At 42.7% G+C, this 20,736-nt stretch overlaps 1 protein-coding gene across 5 annotated transcripts in view; it reads left to right on the plus strand.

Annotated features, from left to right (window-relative positions):
* Positions 1–20,736, plus strand: part of TNRC6B (trinucleotide repeat containing adaptor 6B) — a 251,205-nt gene that overhangs the window by 53,338 nt on the left and 177,131 nt on the right. For all 5 annotated transcript variants that reach the window (XM_060025701.1, XM_060025700.1, XM_060025704.1 and 2 more), the window contains 2 exons: positions 9,481–9,554; positions 15,126–15,216. In XM_060025701.1, coding sequence (XP_059881684.1) covers positions 15,172–15,216 — 45 coding nt within the window. In that variant the 5' untranslated portion in view covers positions 9,481–9,554; positions 15,126–15,171. The remainder of the gene's footprint in view (positions 1–9,480; positions 9,555–15,125; positions 15,217–20,736) is intronic.

Genomic DNA, 20,736 nt, shown 5'->3' on the forward strand with positions numbered 1-20,736 from the left:
AAGAAGCTTCTGTTTCATCTGTGCTTCTCTCAGCTATAAAATAACTGTTAGACAACTTAAAGCTTGCTACATAAAATGAACAACTGTACTTATTGCAGGGTAATTTTAGAATGTTATTTTTTAATTTAGAATTTTACCATAGTTATACACTATCGAACACTGATGATAAAACAGTTTAACGATGGTAATGACCACCCCCCTTTCTCCGTCTATCCATATATTTAAACCTCTTTTTTTGGCCAGAGATGGACTGTATGCAAATCGCATCCAGAATGCTTTTAGTTTGTGCCACAAAATATGAAGAAAATGTTTTCAGTTTATGGCAACTAGATCCATGACATATGATGCTCCGGGAACTGTTTTTACAGTCGCAAGATGCACAGGAACCGAATAGCAAACTCCCATGATTATTGGCAAGGAAAAACTGGCTACGTGGCTGATGTTAAATGTGCTTTTTAAGACAGCCAGATCAAGAAATGTCTGAAGAATTTGAGACTGTAGCAGGGAGATGATTTAGTAGTTAGTAAACACAGCCTTGGGAAGGCCCGGCAAGGCAGTTTCTTGTGAGCCATTTACAGCTTCTAGGAGGAGAGCACAGTGTAGGCGCCAGAGAGGAAAGCCTGACATGGCCTCCAGGGAATGTTGCCGAGGGCAGCAGAGCCTCTTCCACAGGCACAGACGCACCATGGAGTGAGGTGGAGGCTTCTTGTCCCCACCTTGCCCTGCCATTTCTGTCTCTGAGGCTCACGATGGAGGTGAGCCTGGTTGTAGCCAAGATTTTAGGAGTAAGCATTGCTTACTTGGAAGTTACGGCTCTCGAGCCACACATTTCCTTCCTGCCCAGCCCTTGCTTATCCCATTTTCTTTCTCTTTTAAAATTAATGATCCCCCAAATTGTGATCCATGGATCCCTCCTCACCCCCCATCTAGACCCTTTCAGGAGGTACATGAAATCACAATTATTTAATAACATTAAGATGATATATGCCTTTTAAACTCATTCCTGAGTGTACAGTGGAGTTTTCCAGAGGCTGCATGGCATGCGGTACTGCAAAAGGTTGAATGCAAAAGCAGATGTTAGGATACAGCTGTTGTCTGATATTTGCAAAATATTAAAGTCACTTGCAAAAATGTTAAAAAATGGCACTTTTCTCAAATTTTGTATCCTTTAAAATATGGTTTTTAATTTTAAAATGTTAACATAATCATTTGTATGTTTAAATATTTATGAATAAATATTTTAAATTTTTCATAGTTTTAATTTTTAATGTGGTAAATATTGATAATTACAACCAACCTAAACAAAAGCTTTTGGGGGTCCTTAATAATTTTTAAGAATGTAAAGAGACCCTGAGCTGAAAAGGTTTGAGAATCACTGCTTTAGATCCCGTCAATTCCAGCACGAATCTTCGTTTCTCTCTGAAGGCTGCACAGATTGTTTAGCCCACCATTTTCTCTGCATCCTCAAAACTTCTGTGCCACATAGCTTAGTGCTTAGTTTTTGTGGAATTGATTGGAGTGCTAGTTTTCTTATCAACACTTATCAACAGTGTTAAGACCTCTGAGGACAGGGAGCATAGCTTAAATGAGAGTTTTTTGAGATGTCCATGATGTGTATTGCTGAGCACAGCATAAATAGTTAATGGTTATTCATATTATTATTATCTTCAATATCAATATTAAAATTTCACTTACTGGTTTAATGGAGAACCAATATGCATTTGAAATTTTATGAAGAACCTTCATAGAAATAGCTATTTGATTTTTAAAAAACCTACATAAAATATACAATATGGAAAAAGAATAAAGGCTTTTTGATCATAGATCGTCAATGAATTGGGTACAGAAGCTGAGCATGTTAATCTGTTTGATTCTTATGTGGCCAATGCTTTCAGTAAAACCTGGCCAGAGGCCCTTGCTCTGAAAACGCTGAGCATGGTGCTGGGCATTTCGTAAGCATCAGGAAAGCTGGTTGAGTTGAATCTGCTGTTCCAGTAGCTGCCTTTGCTGTTCTTGTAGCTGGCCGTCATTATTCCCTACCATCCCGCCCCCATCTCCAAGTGACTTGCAGTGTGTGTAGGTCTTCAGAGGGTAGCTTTACTTTCTGTTAAAGAATTGACAAGTTGTCCTGGACTAAGTGAGAGGGCATTAGTTCCATTTGACCAAACTGGATTAGTGGTTGAAGGTGAAGCACGTGCCTTTTTCATCATCCCTGCTTCAGACTGAGTTTGTTTTTTATTAGGCAACCCTCCCTGACTTACAAGATATAATAAATTTAACATCTTTATGCCAGGGTCCTGCTCTCAGTCCCAGAGTTTCTTCACAGCTTCTCCCTGGAAGTCTGTGGGTCCATGCAAGTAGCACACTGCCCCGAGAGCCTAGCATAACTTCACCATGGTGTTTCTAGAACAGAGCATGATAACTGGCAGGTGGCTCATTCACTGAATGAATGAATGAATGGATGGAATCTGTAATGTGGCCTTGGATGTATTGTTTTCTTGTTGTTGTTTGTTTGCTTTTAAATATTTATTTATTTATTTATTTGGTTGTGTGAGGTCTTAGTTGTGGCAGGTGGACTCCTTAGTTGCGGCTCCAGGGCTCCTTAGTTGCGGCTCGCCAGCTCCTTAGTTGTGGCATGCAAACTCTTAGTTGCGGCATGCATTTGGGATCTAGTTCCCTGACCAGGGATCGAACCTGGCCCTCCTGCACTGGGAGTGCAGACTCTTATCCACTGCGCCACCAGGGAAGTCCCCCTGGATATATTGTTACAAGCGATAAGCAGCATCCTTATTTGAGTAAACTAAGAATATTGTATTGAGTTGATTTTCTTTTTCCCCAAAAATGTATGTTTTTATTTCATAAGAGCTTATTGGAATATCCTTTGCACTAGCACTGTTTCAAATGATGGTGATACTGTGATAAAAAGACTTAGCAGTTTCTGCCTTCAGGAAGCTTATGACCTTGTAGTATACACGACATAAACAAGCCTAGTGGAAAAATATACACGGACCAGAGGAAGGACCCATCCAGAGAGGAATCAAGACAAACTTCATAGGAAAGGTTTCCCTTTTCTTGCATCTTGAAGGTTGAGAAGAAATTTGCCCTGTGAGTGGGAAGGAGTCCAAGGGGAAACAGCATGTACAAAGTCACAGGCACACAAAGCCATGTGGTGCTTAAGGGAAATTGAAAGCAATGTGGTTTTGTGAAATGAAGCTGAGAGGAGAATGGATCCTGGGCTTTATACCACGCAGTGGGAATTAGATTTCATCTTGAAGATGGATGAGAGACATTGCAAAGGCACTGTGGTTTTGCACTTTACAATGGTAATTCTAATGGCAGTGGGGGTGGGGTGGGTCTTGAGGGTAAAAAAATCAATTAAAAAACAAATGGAATAAATCTGGTGAGAAACTATGCTGGAACTAAGGCAGTGACAGTAGGAATAGGGAAGAAAGTACCTGTTGAAATATTTGGGGATTAGAACTGACAGAGTTTAGTGAGAGCAAGATGCTGCTGATGGTCCCAGATTTTTATTTGAGTGGGACGCTAGGATTCTGTAGAGAGGCAGATTACTTTGTGTCATTACGTTGCGTTTTTATTTGAGTGGGATGCTAGGATTCTGTAGAGAGGCGAATTATTTTGTGTCATTACGTGGCGTTTTAGGGACCTGTGGAACATGGGGTACAGAAGTCCACTGACATTAGGAAGCTCTATAGATGGCTTTGAAGATTGTAAGAAAGAGGAGCCCTAGAGAGAGATTTGGGAGTCATCAAGATATAGCTAGTAGTTAAATCTGTGGGAGAGAATAAGGACATGAGTTTGTATCAGCGGTCTCCAGTCTTTTTGGCACCAGGGACCGGTTTTGTGCCAGACAATTTTTCCACGGACTGGTGTAGGGGGATGGTTCAGGTGGTAATGCGAGCGACGGGGAGCGGCGGGGAGCAGCAGATGAAGCTTCGCTCGCTCGCCTGCCGCTCACCTCCTGCTGTGCGGCCCGGTTCCTAACGTCGCGGACCGGCATCTGTCCATGGCCCGGGGGTTGGGGACCCCTGGTTTATAATAAAAAGAAAAAGGGAGGATGAATTCCCGAGGAACATACCAATAATGAAAGAACAAGTAGAGAAAGACTGTCCAGCAAAAGAGACTGGAAGGAAATGGTCTAAGTCAAGATAGCAAAACTGATGCATTTGGCCTCTTCTGTGGGATAAAGGGACTAAATATGGTCCATATCAGTTTGAGCATCAGAACTAGGCTCAATCCTTGAAGACAGGAATTGAGTTGGATTCCTTTACCACAACACCTGTCCTCCAACCCTCCATGTACAGAAGCAGCAGCTTCTTACCCAGCAACACTCTGCCCATGGTGAGAACCTGAAAATCAACAGTATTGACAGGGGCCTTGGGCTGGCTGCAAACCTAGGGAGACAGGGGGACCCAGACACAGCCAAGGGACCAGGAACTAAAGCAAGGTGCCCCTGGCCTAGCGACGGGATCTGCAGTATCCTTAACATCAAGATAGGAAAGGAGCTCCCAAATGACAAGGGTTTCAGGTCATTCTAATTTTTAAATGCCAAAGAGAGGTTAAAGCAAAAAATTCAATGATATCCACTGTATTTGACAACAGAGAGTGATAGGGAAAGAAACCAAATTTTGATGCTTAGCAAGTGTATGAGAGATAAGGACACTGACACCACAAATAAAAACGTCTTCTTTTTTAAAAAATTAATTAATTAGGGCTTCCCTGGTGGCTCAGTGGTTGAGAGTCCGCCTGCCGATGCAGGGTACGCGGGTTCGTGCCCCGGTCTGGGAAGATCCCACATGCTGCGGAGCGGCTGGGCCCGTGAGCCATGGCTGCTGGGCCTGCGCATCCGGAGCATGTGCTCCACAACGGGAGAGGCCACGGCAGTGAGCGGCCCGCATACTGCTATATATATATATATATATATACACACACACACACACACACACACACACACACATTTATTTATTTATTTATTTATGGCTGCGTTGGGTCTTCGTTGCTGCGTGCAGGCTTTCTCTAGTTGCGGCGAGTGGGGCCTACTCTTTGTTGCGGTGCACGGGCTTCTCATTGCAGTGGCTTCTCTTGTTGTGGAGCACAGGCTCTAGGCACGTGGGCTTCAGTAGTTGTGGCTCACAGGCTTCAGTAGTTGTGACTCGTGGGCTCTAGAGCACAGGCTCAGTAGTTGTGGCACACGGGCTTTGTTGCTCCACGGCATGTGGGATCTTCCCGGACCAGGGCTCGAACCCATGTCCCCTACATTGGCAGGCAGATTCTCAACCACTGAGCCACCAGGGAAGTCCCAAAAGCTTCTTTTTTAAGAGCTTGAGTAAGAGAGGAAAGAGGGGATGGAGGGTGCAGAAGTTGGAGGAAATTTTAGGATTAAAGGGGATGTTTTTAGGAGTGGGCAGACTTGAACATTTTTACAGAATTTCCAAAGTGTTGAACTGAAGTAGAAGTGATCGGAAACTGGAAAGCATTTCCAGATCTTGGAACAATAACAACCCTCAGGTATTGGTGGCTAAATAAACCCATTGACCTGTAGCAGAACAGCTTCCACCTGCGCTCCTTAGACTTTTGACTTTATCATTGGTGTTAATTAAATAGGTTCCTTTTTGCCCACTTGGGCTGGGTGCCCCGCTTATAGAGCTGGATGTGTGGTACCCTCCCATCTGCCCAGAATCTCCTGGTCTATGCTTGCCTCCTGGGAATACCTTCCTGGGCTTCTTTGCTGGTGTTTTGCTCCACCCTCACATCTGCTGCCTCACTTAAGGCATCTCTTCCGGACATCTTGCTTGAAGTTAGGCCAGTCGCCAACAAGGTAGACAGTCAGGGTTTTCAGTGTTATTTGTGATTCACTTAAAAGTTTACAGGTATATTCTTAATAATCTGCATCTCAAGAATCATGACGGTTATCAAACAGATAACAGTGGTGAGTCCTGGGAAGACCAGGGAAGGGAGAGAGAGGACCATGGTCAAGGGCTTTATTCATATTGCTTGAGTTTTTTTGAAATGAGAATTGAAACTAAATTTAAAAGAATCATGCTAAACAACCAAGTTTGAAAATTAAAACTTTATCATATCAGAGGTGTTATTAGTAAATATAGTTTATTGACTTTGTATTTCTTTCAACCATGTGAAAGATTTCAGTTCTAATTACATCTGTGAGTTTAGTTCCATACTTAACTGTGGAGGAGCTCTTGAAGCCTACTTGAAGTTTTGCAGGGCCTGGGAATTGATTTAGTCCAAGATCCACTGAACCTTCCCACCCCTCTGTGAATTTCAAGGCCAATCTGGTTATTCTGCAAGAGAATAGAGAAAACTGGAGCAGTTCAAATAGTTTACTGCCGTGGCTACCCATGCTCAGATGGAAGGATTGCAGTGTAGTTCTGAACATTTCAAAATGATGTTTGGAAGGAATTTGCCATTACTCATACCTTAGAAGGAAATTAGTGCTGTAGATAACTTCAACTAGATAATTTTAAATGTTGATTTTAGAATAAAATTTTGTTTATCTTGAATATGAGTGCATCTGATACAGAGGTTTACAGCCCTGCAGAGAAAGTAATGAAGCTGTCCTGTAAAAACTGGTTTCCAGAGTACTTGGAAAACTGCCCAGTTCCCCCCGCCTGCCTCTCCTCTGTTTTAACTCCTTTTCCATCACTGACCACCGGCAAGCGTCCGGGACCAACTGCCAAGCAGGCAAAGGACAGAGCTGGCCAGTGTCCTAAGCTTGTCTGTTAGCAAGATATGTAATAATGGGCTACTTTATGAAGTTGGTATAGAATTTAGACTACTGATAAGTCTGGAGAAGAATGTTTAGCCGGGGCAGAAACTAACCACAATAGAGAACTGAAAATTAGTCGGTCTTATCTTGATAGTCTGCAGTTGAGAAAAAGTTAAGAATCCTGTCTTTCTCTGAGGTGCTGAGCGTTACACGTAACCACAAGGTTTACATCCTCTGTGAGGGCCAGGCCCATCTTGGAAGTTGCAACTAGCTTCTTCATCTTTCCCCAGTGCAGTGTGGAAGCGTCCACACTGCAGTACTGAGTTATTGGAATCACGTCAGGATTCAGTTCAGCTTATGTTTATTGAACTCCTACCCGATACCAAATTCAAAGTTAATGTAAGACATAGATAGTCCTTGTTGTCAGAGAGTTCTGTTGTGTGAAGAAAACAGACCCATGGATATTACCAGTATTATATGGTATTTCTCAGAGGAGGAACACTTAGTGCAACCAGGAAGGGTACAGGAAGCTTTCGGGAGCTAACACCTGAGGCAGATCTTAAAGGAGGAGTAGAAGGGGGACCTCCCTGGCGGTCCAGTGGTAAAGAATCCACCTTCCAATGCAGGGGACGTGGATTGGATCCCTGGTCGGGGAACTAAGATCCCACATGCCACAGGGCAACTAAGCCCACATGCTGCAACTACTGAGCTCACATGCCTCAACTAGAGAGCCCGTGCGCCACACCTAGAGAGAAGCCCTCGCACCTCAACGAAGATCCCACATGCCGCAACTAAGACCCGATGCGGCCAAAAATAGATAAATAAATAGCACCCCTTATTAAAAAAAAAAAAAGAGGAGTAGAAGGGAATTAGGCACAGGGCCCTCAGAGACGTTAGTGAGCGAGGAAACCCTGTGCAGTCCATGTGACTAGAATGTGAAGTGACGATGGGGCTAGAGAGATCTTGAATTTAACCCTAAGGGTAGTGGGTAGGTATTGACTGAATTTTGGCAGTGGTATGCTCAAAGGTCAAATTGGCTTTTTAGAAAGGAAGATTGCTGGGATAATAGTGTGTATAAAAGAAGGGTAAAGATAATAATTAAAATGTCACTAATATCACAACACCATTCCATCTGAGATTTATTTATTCAAACACTTAAAAAAATAAGCTAAGGTGGAGATGATGAGAGATAAGAGAGCAGCAAGATGCTTTAGAGATTCAGTAAAACACTACCTCAAATGTAGGACTAAAGCTATAATTTATAATCCGTAGCCATGGGAAATGGAATGTGCTTTCTTGGACAGAAACATTAAGTTGATTGTGAAATCAACTAGGGGGCCAGTTGAAATCAGCTAGGGGGCCAGCTTCCAAATAGTGACCATCTTTCTGACGACAGTGTAGCATGTTGAGCAGAATATCCTTCTAGCATTTGTTCCTGCCATTATAAAATGAAGGGACTGGCCTGGGATCTCTCAATGTCTAATAAATGGCTGTCATTTCATGTATATTTGTATATATATGAGTATATATTTCACATATATATAAAGAGAGAAACATTCCATCATGAAATAACATTTTCACTGCACTTATTAGCAACTTGCTGTCATCTGATTTGATTTTGAAGAGGCCATTCCAGCAATTAATTAGAAACAGATTGGAGCGGAGCAAGAGTAGGCCCAGGAACACCAGCTAAGAGCCCTCCACAAGTAAGAAATGATGACAACAATGAAAATGAAGAGTTATGGGGCTTCCCTGGTGGCGCAGTGGTTGAGAGTCCGCCTGCTGATGCAGGGGACACGGGTTCGTGCCCTGGTCCGGGAAGATCCCATGTGCCGCGGAGTGGCTGGGCCCGTGAACCATGGCCGCTGAGCCTGCGCGTCCGGAGCCTGTGCTCCGCAATGGGAGAGGCCACAGCAGTGAGAGGCCCGCGTACCGCAAAAAAAACAAACAAACAAACAAAAAAAAATTATGTGTGGATCTGAGATACATATTGTGAAAGCAGGAATGACAGGACTTGCTGATGGACTGTGAGAGGACTGGGGTGGGGTGAGAAATCCAGGATGACTCTGAGGTTCTGACCCAGGCACCTGGGTGGAGGATGATACCCCCTCCTTATTTTTTTTGGCGGTGCTACATGGCATGCCAGATCTTAGTTCCCTGACCAGGGATCGAAATCGTGCCCCCTGCAGTGGAAGCACGGAGTCTTAACCACTGGACCGCCAGGGAAGTCCCAGTTATACCCTTGATTGAGACAGTGGAGACAGGAGAATGGGGTCCGGGGGTGGTACGGGCCGGAGGGGATGAAGAGTGCAGTTTGGGATGTATTGAATCTACAGTGATTATGAGACATCCTCATGTCAAATGGAGAAGTTGAAAAAGCAATTTGGTATTTTTTGGTAGAAAAAATGAGTTAAATAAATAATAAAGGTTTAACATAGGTTGTCATGTTTCTTCAGAAAGTATTTCAGTTCACATTCTTAAAAACCATTCACCTTTATAGAGCATGTGGCTGGTGCCCTGCCCTGTATTAAGTGTTTTACACATATTTCATTTAAACTTCCAAAGAACCCTATGAGGAAGATGCTGTTATTGCTCCCAATGTTGAATGAGGAAGCTGAGGCTTGAGCTGTTAGGCCGCTGGCCTAAGCGTCAGTAGCTGGTAGGTGGAGAAGCCTGGATTTGTACCATGGCATCTTGCTGTGAGCATGAGGCTCATTGTTATTTTCTTCTCTTTTCAGGGTTTTGGTTTTTGCACTGAATGTAGTCTAGACTCATCTTCACGGGCTTGTGTTGCCCCAGGATACTGTCAAAGGTAAGTTTTAAAAATCTATTTCCACCGTGTATTGACAGTGAAATGAGAGTCTTCATCTTAAAAAGAAGAAAAGTACGTTTTGACATTAATGCTTCTTTCCAGAGCTCTTACAGAAGGGTATTTAAAGTGGCCATCACACAAGCCCTTTTGCATTTCCACTTCACTAGGTCCCTTTAAAAACACCTGTATTTCGTTTGATACTGACATTTGGTGCCTCATCCTTTTATGAAGCTAGAATTTGTTCTTAGATTTAGCAGTTTCACAGTTTTACGTGAGTGTAGCCTCGCTTCTCTGCCTCCGGTCCCTCCCCCCTCCAGTCTGTAGTCCCCGCACTGCCAGAGTCAGCGTCTAACGATAGATTTGCTCACGTCGCACCTTTGCTTAAACAGCTCTCCTGGCTCCCGGTCAATGCAGATGTCATCCTACAAACCCCTCCAAAACCTAATCCCAAACAACGTTTCTGGCTTCTTTTTTAATAAACCCCTATCTGTGAACCTTACCAGACCATGTTCTGTTCCCCAGACATGAAGTTATTTTTCACAGCTTTGTGCTTTAATGGATGCTCTTCTCTTTGCTTAGATTTTGGAAGAGGGGAGAGGAATGCAACTATTTACTCTTCCTTCTTGTACTCTCCTGGCAGAAATTCTTTTTCATCTGTGTTCTAAGAGCACCCGTTGTTGTTACAGCAATGAAGCATTCGTTATTTTAAGAGTTATTTGTATCTGTCTCCTTTACTACTCTGTAAACCCTTTGAGAATTCTTGGAAAGGAACTGTTTTTGTAGTGCCTACTGGCTGCTTCTGGACACCTTGCTGAGTGCTATACGTATATTATTTTTTTTAACTAATTAATTAATTTATATATTTTTATTTTTGGCTGCGTTGACTCTTCACTGCTGCACGTGGGCTTTCTCTAGTTGCGGTGAGTGGGGGCTACTCTTCGTTGTGGTGTTCGGGCTTCTCGTTGCAGTGGCTTCTCTTGTTGAGGAGCACGGGCTCTAGGTGCACAGGCTTCAGTAGTTGTGGCACGTGGGCTTAGTTGCTCTGCGGAATGTGGGATCTTCCCGGACCAGGGCTTGAACCCGTGTCCCTTGCATTGGCAGGTGGATTCTTAACCACTGCGCCACCAGGGAAGTCCTATTATTTAACTTCATTCTTGTAACACCTCCTCTGACCAGTTTTATAGATGAAAATAATGAAGATTAGAAAGTTAAGTAACTTGCTCAAGATTATACAGCTAAGAAATGACAAAGAATAATGGTTCTGCTCCTTCAAAGCCAAAGCTCATTCTACTACACCACACTAGCCCAGCACCATCTGGCATGTGGTGGGGACCCAGTAAATATTTATTGAATAAATACCTATTGCAATTTAAACAAAAAAGGCTTTAGTTGATTAATTCAGTCATTCTTACATAGAAATTTATTGGATACTTATTAAATGCTGGGTACACAGTTTTACGTAATCTGTTAATACAGAGATTAATGAGAAATAGTGTCTGGTATCAAAGCGTTGATAATCTAATAGGAGAGGCATTAATGTAAGTAAATAAATCCAATACAGTGTTACAGATCTTGTAGTAAAATTCAAACAAGATCCACTGGGAACACTGAGGAAGGAATCACCAGTTCTGCCTAGAGGTGAGACAGGAATTACTTTATAAAAGCTGAGTCTCGAATGAGAAGTAGGGAGAGGAAAGACCAAGGGAGTAACATGAATAAAAACATGGAAACCCGAAACAATCTGGCATATTTGGGAAGCTGTAAGTAGTTCACTATGGCTGGAACAAAGTGAACAAAGAGACCTTGGCCGATGGTGCTGGAGAGACAGGTGAGGGCTGGATCCTGGAGGACTTTGAAAATATGAACATATTTGCCAACTTCTTTAGAGAAGCTCGAGCACAGAGGCTGCATGACGTTACTCGTATTTGCTCGTTAACGTCTGCTGAGGCCTGTCCTGTGTGTGCTGAAGCACTGTGCCAGGTCAAGACTATCATCGGTCACCTACTTTATTCACCTTCGTTTTTGTCAAAAGGGCAGTAAAACTGATTTAGACCCTTAGACACAACTATAAGCCACGACTTCAAACAAGAATGTCTTAGAGGCTTTCTCAAGAAACACATTGAAAAACATTAAGGATAGTTCAAAATCAACCAAAAAAAAAAAAAGAGAGAGCAAATTAAGGACATCAGTATGACATTTAGTGAGAAACCTCTCAATTTCCATTTCCCCTTTGAATTGCCTATATAAGCCTAGAACAAACTATTTAAACATAGAACTTCACTGGTTTTATAGCACATGTGCTGTTTGAAATTCAGCTGCCTTGCAGCTTATATGCAGCAAATAATGGTTGTACTCGCTAACTATCTAAAAGGCCTGTATGAAGAAAGTCTCTTTTCCCTAAAGTCTAATCATTGCCTCAGCCATGTCTGCTTAGGAAAAGCTGTGCCTGCATAATTCAAGGTCAGGCAGCAGCCTTCTGTGCTTTGAAGCCACCCAAGCCTGATAATGCCCTATTGCCTTTGCTGAGGCCAGCACAGCTGGCATTTGCTTGCTAGGCCAGAGTGGCTGATGTATGCTGAGGCCACTTGCACAGCTGACATTTAGATGAGCTTTCAGTGCCACCACCACCACTGCTGCCGCCACGACCAGTTGTGGCTTGTTGCTTTGCTGAGGCCGGTGAAGCCCCCAAGCCTTTGCTCAGGCTTCTCTGCCTGGTGCATGCAGCCTTGTCTCTATAGAAACAGCCACATACCTGAAGACAGAGTTGCCATAACTACAGTTACACTAAGGTCAAAATACAGTGTGGCCTGTGCTTTATAAAATTGTCTTTTTTTAAAAAATTTATTTTATTTTTGTCTGCGTTGGGTCTTCATTGCTGTGCACAGGCTTTTCTCTAGTTGAGGCGAGCGGGGGCTATGCCTCGTTGCGGTGCACGGCCTTCTCATTGCGGTGGCTTCTCTTGTTGTGGAGCACGGGCTCTAGGCACGTGGGCTTTAGTAGTTGTGGCTTGCGGGCTCTAGAACGCAGGCTCAGTGGTTGTGGCATATGGGCTTAGTTGCTCCACGGCATGTGGGATCTTCCCAGACGAGGGCTCGAACCCGTGTCCCCTGCATTGGCAGGTGGATTCTTAACCACTGTGCCACCAGGAAAGCCCCCCTATGCTTTATAAACTTCTAATTTAGCCTCAGTAGTTAAAAGCTAGTATATAACTGTAAAAACTCATGTGGACTAATGTAAACCTCTATAAGGTCAAAGCACTTTGCCCCCTCACAAAAGACCAAGGCCCAGAGTCCTGGGCCCAACAGAAGCCTCAGAAATTTCATGTGTATTTTTCTCCCCAAATTTTGCCTCATGTCTATTAATCAAGACTGTAGTCTCATGTGCCAGATTTAGGTCTTTGAGAGATCTAATAAATAGCACCTTTTCCCTAGGCTGAGTTCTATACCATTGAGAAATAGAAGAGTAGGGCATTTGGGAGACCAAAATATCATCTTTATTACTAATAAAGCTGTTTTGGAGAATGCAGCTTACATCTACGGGCAAGAGTCTTAACAGTGAAGCTCAGAATTCAGCAGACTTACCTGTCACAGGTTTACGTGAGGGACCTGTATTGATGGGTATGAGAGTGGAGCACAATGCGTGCTCCTGAGGGACAGCTGGCTTCCGAAGGTAAGAGACAGAAGGGGCTGAGCTCACATACCTTGTTTCTCCTTCTGAACTCACCATTCAGATAAGATCCTGCACCTCCACTGGGGTGGAATGTGTGGATGGAGTGGAGCCAGGAGTGAAACCTCAGGAGAGGGGAAGAAGCGTTCTTCTTTCCAGCGCATTCAAACGAAAACGGCACAGAAATAATGGGGGTGTCTTTTCTGGTCAGCTATGCCTGTAATGTATCATCTATGAAATACAATCTCTATTTCAGTAAAGCAGAACGAGAACTTAAAAGACTTTTGTGAAGCAATTTGTATACCAGATCTTCCTAGTTAATGTTATCGAGTTTTTCCAGTGCTGTCAATTTAGTTTTTATAGAAAGAGTAATTCTGCTTTTGCACAACTGTCATAAACAGGTGAGGGACAAAACCAACTAGAGAAAGCCTGTTTCACTTTCTGTGAGCTTCACCTGTGTATTTTACAGAGGGAATGGACAGTGTCAGTTCACGCGGAGTGAGTGAATTGGTGTTGGTTAAGGGGCTTCCACTGTACCAATTTTACATTTCGTTACATAAATACACATTGCTTCCCAAAAAACCTTATTAGGTGAGCACAGTAGGTATTTCGATACCCTTTCCCACCCAACAGGTAAGGAAACAGATTTCCAGAAATATTCAATACCTTTTTGGCCTTAGGTCTTGGTTATTGAGAAGCCTACACCAGAACGAGTTTGCGAGGTCCCCAAACCTGCTGTATTCATAAAGATTTCTCTGCACACCAAAAGGATTCACTGTCAAACGTCTTTTTAGCTTTCATATTTTGTAGCTATGAGCCCTTTGAAATATTTGAAAGGCTTTGAAATATTCATACCTGTATTATAATGGAGATTTGCTTTGTATCAGTTTGAGTACTTATTCCTTAATAATTACGTACTTAGTGAATTAATTTGAATGTTGCATAAACTTTTAGTAGTTTCTTTTTGGTACTTTTTTTTTTTTTTTTTTTTTTTTTGCAGTACGTGGGCCTCTCACTGTTGTGGCCTCTCCCATTGCGGAGCACAGGCTCCAGGCGCGCAGGCTCAGCGGCCATGGCTCATGGGCCCAGCCGCTCCACGGCATGTGGGATCCCCTTGGACTGGGGCACGAACCCGTGTCCCCTGCATCGGCAGGCGGACTCTCAACCACTGCGCCACCAGGGAAGCCCCTGGTACATTTTAATTCATAAACTTTTAACACTTTTATTGGACTCATCTTCTTCTTAGAGGAAAAATTACTACTTTTTATTCTCTTGCCCTATGAATAGTCTGTTCTCATATAAAAATAAATTAACTGACATTTATTTTATTAAGCAGATTTTCTTAAAATAAAAAGGTGGGATCAACCATTAGAGTACACCTTAATTTCAGTTATAAAATACCATAAATGTTGAACATAAATTATAAACCCAAGAAACCCCGATACTTTCAATAGCCTAGCCTAATAGCCAGACAGTATGACCTGCTACAGCATAATTGGTCCCCTAGTCTACTTAGGTCGGCCTCTTTTCTGACAGGTCAGTGTTTGTACTGTATGAATTGCTGAAAATTTTCACTATTACCTCTGCCAAAAGTCAAAAAGAGGAAAGACATCTAGAACTGTTTAATATTCCAGTGTCTTAAACCTGTCCTAATTATTCTCCCCTAAGGTGGGGAAAACTCTCTCCCTACCTCTCTCCCTCCTTTCTTATCTAGGATGCATGTGTATACAGACACACACACACACACACACACACACACACACGTGCACGTGCGCACACACATTACTTAAGGTCATTGCTTCACAGTATCTATGGTCTCAGTGACAGAATTTCAGTATAGTCTGAGAAAACAGATTTTCACACTGAATTCCTTATGTGTTTTTTTTCTCTTCTTACCTCTTTTAGGCAGTATTTGTGTGTTTCTGCAGAGTTTTGCACAGAGTCTGTTCCCATGCAGACCAATGAGGGAGAAGTATCGGAAGAAAGCAGTTCCAAGGTCAGTGAATTACTAAAGGTGCAAATAATTTGAGCAGAAATTAAACAACAGGAGCAGTGATTGAATAGAGTGGGTGTTATGTTTTAGGTGAATTTAGAAATTTGATTGATTTAAATTAGAACCTAACCTAAGATTGAGAGGAGTTTGTTTCTTCTCACTATCCGTTTTTGTTACACTCGGTGACAAATTTAAAACAAATTTTTCTGAACTCATAGAAAAATTTATGATTCATTTGTAGACTACTTTAAGGTTTTATTATGCAAGTTGTATATACTTATTTTAAAAATTAAAACAAATCAGAAGTGTATAAGGTAAAAGGTAAAACTCTGTCCCTTATTCCTGCTACACAGAGGTATCACTGATAATTTTTTAGACACTTTTTTTTTTTTTTTTTTTGTGGTACGCGGGCCTCTCACTGTTGTGGCCTCTCCCGTTGGGGAGCACAGGCTCCAGATGCGCAGGCTCAGCAGCCATGGTTCACGGGCGCAGCCGCTCCGCGGCATGTGGGATCTTCCCGGACCGGGGCACGAACCTGTGTCCCCTGCATCAGCAGGCGGACTCTCAACCACTGCGCCACCAGGGAAGCCCTTTAGACACTTTTAATTATAAATTTTTAAATGGTAATTGGTTCGGTTTTTCAAGCTAAAGCTTAAATGAGTGCTATCATTGTCACCTGTGTATAAGTAGTTATGTATGTGTTTATCTATATCTGTATATATCTGGCTTCATGTCCAGAGTCTCCTTGGCTGTTTCTCTTCCTGGTTATACGGAACCCTCGGTATCACTTTCACATCCCTCTTTCTCCTGTCAAAATTGTCTCCTGTCCCTCCCTGGGAGCTCTGAGGGTATCTCGCACTGTGTCCTGGACAGTGCCCAGCATGTTATCTGCTCTGAACCCTCCTGAGGGCTGTCCCTTTTCTGCTGCCACTGCTACTGGTACTCTGTGTGGGAAAGCTTATTCTTTCACCAGAGCAAAAGTGGAGAGGGGTTAGATGTCACCGGGAACCTCCAAAGCATCATGCTAATTGGAAGAAGCCAGGCACAAAAGGTCGCATATTGTGTGATTCCATTTATATGAAACATGTAGAATAGATAAATCCGTAAACAGAACACAGACTGGTGGTTGCCAGGGATTGGCTGAGGGGAAGGGGAATGAGGAGTGACTGCTTAATGGGTATGGGGTTTCTGTTTGGGGTGATGAAAATGTTTTGGAACTCAATAGAGGTGGTGGTTGTACGACATTGTAAATATACCAGATGCCCCTGGATTGTTCATTTTCTGTTATGTGGATTTCACATCAATAAATTATTAAAAAAGACGTCTGTGGGTTCCCATCAGATCAGTCCTCGCTGCCTATTGGCCTCATACAACAAACACTTCACCAAGTTTTAGAGAGGCCGCCCCCGTCTCTGCTCTGTTGGGCTTTGTGGGCTGGGCTTCAGAGAAGCACGGTTTGTGCCCTGAGTCTCAGGGTCCCTTGTGAAAGATGCTTCAGCTTCTTTCTGAATCCCCCCTCACTGCAGTCCATGTGTTAGGTAGAAGGACAGATGTCATCCTGTCTTCTTGTTTGTTTTTTTCCCCCTCACCAGATCTCTTCCTTCTTTCTGTAGCCAAAGGAGAAGCCTATAGACTTTGATCAGACTCATCTAGATCCTGAATCTGATTTAGGGAGAGTCAGAATATGTGACATCTGGACACACTCTAGGAATCTCCCCCAAACACACACCCAGGTCACCCAAAATACACAAACCCCAGGATTTCTATAGTACCCACAGACCCTTCCCCAAGACACTAATTAATTAATTTATAATGAACTACAATGTTAAGGAAGACTGGATTCTTGGATCTTCTGGTTAGTACATTCTCTCCCTAGAAAGCTAGGTTGTAACTGGAAGGTTGCTTGACAGGCATGTAACTAGACCAATGTAGAATATTTAATTGTACCAGAGATTCAGTTTCTACCTTCTTTCTGGGAGCAGGGGAGGAAGGATTGCATTTCTTGATTTTCAATTATTGAATATTTTATTAGTTTAGAATCAGACTAAAGAATAAAAGAATATTCCTTTTATACTTATAATAAGTAGATGCTTTGTTCTTTTTTTTTTGGCTGCATTGGGTCTTTGTTGCTGGGTGCGGGCTTTCTCTAGTTGCAGCGAGTGGGGACTATTATTCGTCGCGGTGCGCGGGCTTCTCATTGCAGTGGCTTCTCTTGTTGCGGAGCACGGGCTCTAGGCGCAGGATTCAGTAGTTGTGGCTCGTGGGATCTAGAGCCACAGGCTAAGTAGTTGTGGTGCACGGGCTTAGTTGTTCTGCAGCATGTGGGATCTCCCCAGACCAGGGCTCGAACCCGTGTCCCCTGCATTGGTAGGCGGATTCTTAACCACTGTGCCACAAGGGAAGCCCGGTGCTTTGTTCTTAAAAATTAGATTATAACTTTGTTTTCATCAGTCTTAGTTTAAGTTATGTTTTTATGACTTTTTTCTTTCTTCTGCTTCTCTTTGTTTAAAATCTTATTATATTCCGAATGATTTGATGTTAATGCAGGAATTTATCATAGTACTATGGTAACATAATTTGTGGTTTTCTGTTAACAGAAAGAAGTTAGGAAAGGTAACTGGTTTTGAGAAAAAGTGGGGCTTTTCTATAAAACGATACTGAAGTGTATCCATTTTTTAAAAAATAAATAATTCTTGAGCATGTGCTATTAGGGGATACACAACAATAAATAGAAAAGACGGACTTCTTACTCTCGAGGTGGTTATGTTTCAGTGGGAGAAACAAATGTAAATAAAGACAGTAATTGTGGATTATGGTCAATACCATGAAGAAAATAAAATAATGTAATATAGGGTGACTGGGAGGACAAGCTTAGGTTAGTCAAGGAAGGCCACTCTGGAAAGGTGGCATTTCAGCTGAGAGGTAAAGGCCGAGGGAGCCAGTTGTGTAAAGAGCTAGAAGAACAGTATTCCAGACAGAAGAAACAGCTTCAAAAGACTTTGACCTCTTCCAAGAACTATCAAAAGTCCCGTGAGGCCCAGCGGTGATAGGAAGTTATACAGGGAGGCCAAGACCTTGCAAGAACTTGAAGGCCCTGATGTAGAATGTGGATTTATCCTCTGTCAACTGGGAAGCCATAAAAGGCTGTTAAGTTAGGGAGTAGCGTGATATGATTGCATTTTTAAAAGATCACTCTGGTTGCTGTGTGGAGAATGGGTCGGAGAGAAGCAAGAGTGGGAGCAGGGAGACCAATGAGAAAGAAGACAGTCGTAGTCAGTCACCCAGGTGAGAGAGAAGATGGATTAGCATCCTGCACTGACGTGGAGGAAGACAGCTTTTGGTGGTAAAGCTGACATGACTTGAGGATGAACTGGAATACTTTTTTTTTTTTTTTTTTTTTTGCGGTACACCGGCCTCTCACCACTGTGGCCTCTCCCGCTGCGGAGCACAGCCTCCGGACGTGCAGGCCCAGCAGTCATGGCTCACGGGCCCAGCTGCTCCGCGGCATGTGGGATCTTCCCGGACCGGGGCACGAACCCGCGTCCCCTGCATCGGCAGGCAGACTCTCAACCACTGTGCCACCAGGGAAGCCCGAACTGGAATACTTTGCTTCATAAAATCGAGAGGCAAATTTCAAGAAAAAGGTAGAATCAGTACTGTCAGATGCTGCTAAGAAGCCAAGGAGATTGGTAACTGAGAAAATGCATCTGGATTTGTTTTTTGAAGAATTAATTAAAGAGAAGGGACGCAAGAAAATTTTCTGGAGGGATGGAGGCATTCTATGTCCGATAGGGGTGTAAGTTATACAGGTATATCCATTTGTCAAAATTATAATTCTATAATTTACATTTACAATAAAAGTTACAACTTGCCAGGTACAATTTCCCTGTGAAAACTGTAAAATAATATAATTAAATAGGGATGGAGAATGGATGTAAGTATGGCTGAAACAAGAATGACAGAATGTTGACGACTGTTGAAGCTTGGTGATGGGTACGTAGGGGTTCATTTGTATTTACTTTGTATGTACTTGAAATTTTCCATAATAAGAAAGTTTTTTCTTTGGCCCCTCTGCACGACACATAGGATCTTAGTTCCCCAACCAGAGATCGAACCTGCGCCCCCTGCAGTGGGAGCACAGAGTCTTAACCACTGGACCACCAGGGAAGTCCCCATAATAAGAAAGTTTTTGAAAGGAATTTATTAATGGTCTGCAAGAGTAAGAGGATGAGAAACTAATTTGATGGGTTAAAAAGAAATTAAATGATAAAAAAAAGTAAGAGTTGTGGCTGTAGTCTACTATCCAGTTGTAGGAAATTTAGAAGTAAATGAAGTGAGAAGGAGGCATTACTAGTTCAAGTGAAAGATTTTTTTTTAATGGAGGAGGCCCATGCATGTTTGAGAAAAGAGGAAAGAAATGAGTGGAGGAAGGCAGAGTGTGTTTCTGGAAGAGGTTCACCATGCTTGTGAGCTTGAAAGAAGCTCCGGGGATCGGTGAGGCCGGCCTTTGCTGCTGTGGTGGTGCCTGGGCTCAGGCCTGAACCCTGCCCTTCTGACTCCTGTCTGGTGGTGGAGAGATATTTAGAGGAGGAAAGAAAGAAAGCGGGGTTCAGCTTTCTTCATGTTGCCTCTGGAACAGAAGTCATTGTTATTTGGAGAGTTTAGAGTGCACAATTAAGGACTTGAAATGATGAGTTTAGGTTTCCTTTTAAGGGGAAGTTTTGGAATTGCGTTTGTAGAGAAGGTGCTAAGAAATCTAATAAGTGAATGAAAGGGTCAATGCAGTTTTTAAAAATACCCATGTAAGTGTTGTACAAACAGAAATGAGGGATGCTTATGGTCAGACAGGACTGACAAAGGAAGTCTTCTTGGAGAATTTTGATGCTCCTTTTGAAGAAGTATTCTCTGAAACTTTGCAACATCTTCCATAGTTTTTTTTGGAGAGAGATGTTTGTTTAAGTTCAGAGATGGACTGGGGATTATATATTCTTCAAGAGTTGGGAGATGTACATTTCAGTCTCTTGAGTTTAGAGACTGTGTCTGTGCTAGAAAGATAAAACGCAGAGGGTGGTTTCTGACAGTTGGCTGTAGGTTGGCCATAGATGAATCTGTAGTTACGTACAAGCGTTCTTTCCATTTTTCCTTGCTTATTTTTTTTTTTTACGTCCCTTTCCCCCCTCCTCTTTTCTTCTCATTAATTCTGCAAATACTTATTGAGCATCTATTATGTGCCAGGAACCGTGCTGGGTGCTGACACACAGAGCTGCCTCAGTGACCTGTGATTTTTCTTTCTTTTGATTATTGGAGCCGCAAGAATTTTAAATGGAAGCAAGAAAAAAGAATGTTAAATTTCACGTTAGTTTAGAACTAGCTTTGTTCCCTGAATGGTCACTAAATATAATTTTGTGTGACCTAATCACTTTCTCAAACAGAGTTCTGCTATTTTAATGAAAGCTTCTATTGTAAATGCTGAAGGACAGCAAGTTGACAGAGTTATTATTAATGTAAAACTTCAGAAGCCCC

The sequence above is a fragment of the Delphinus delphis genome, chromosome 11 (assembly GCF_949987515.2).
Source record: "Delphinus delphis chromosome 11, mDelDel1.2, whole genome shotgun sequence".
NCBI classification, from domain to species: domain Eukaryota; kingdom Metazoa; phylum Chordata; class Mammalia; order Artiodactyla; family Delphinidae; genus Delphinus; species Delphinus delphis.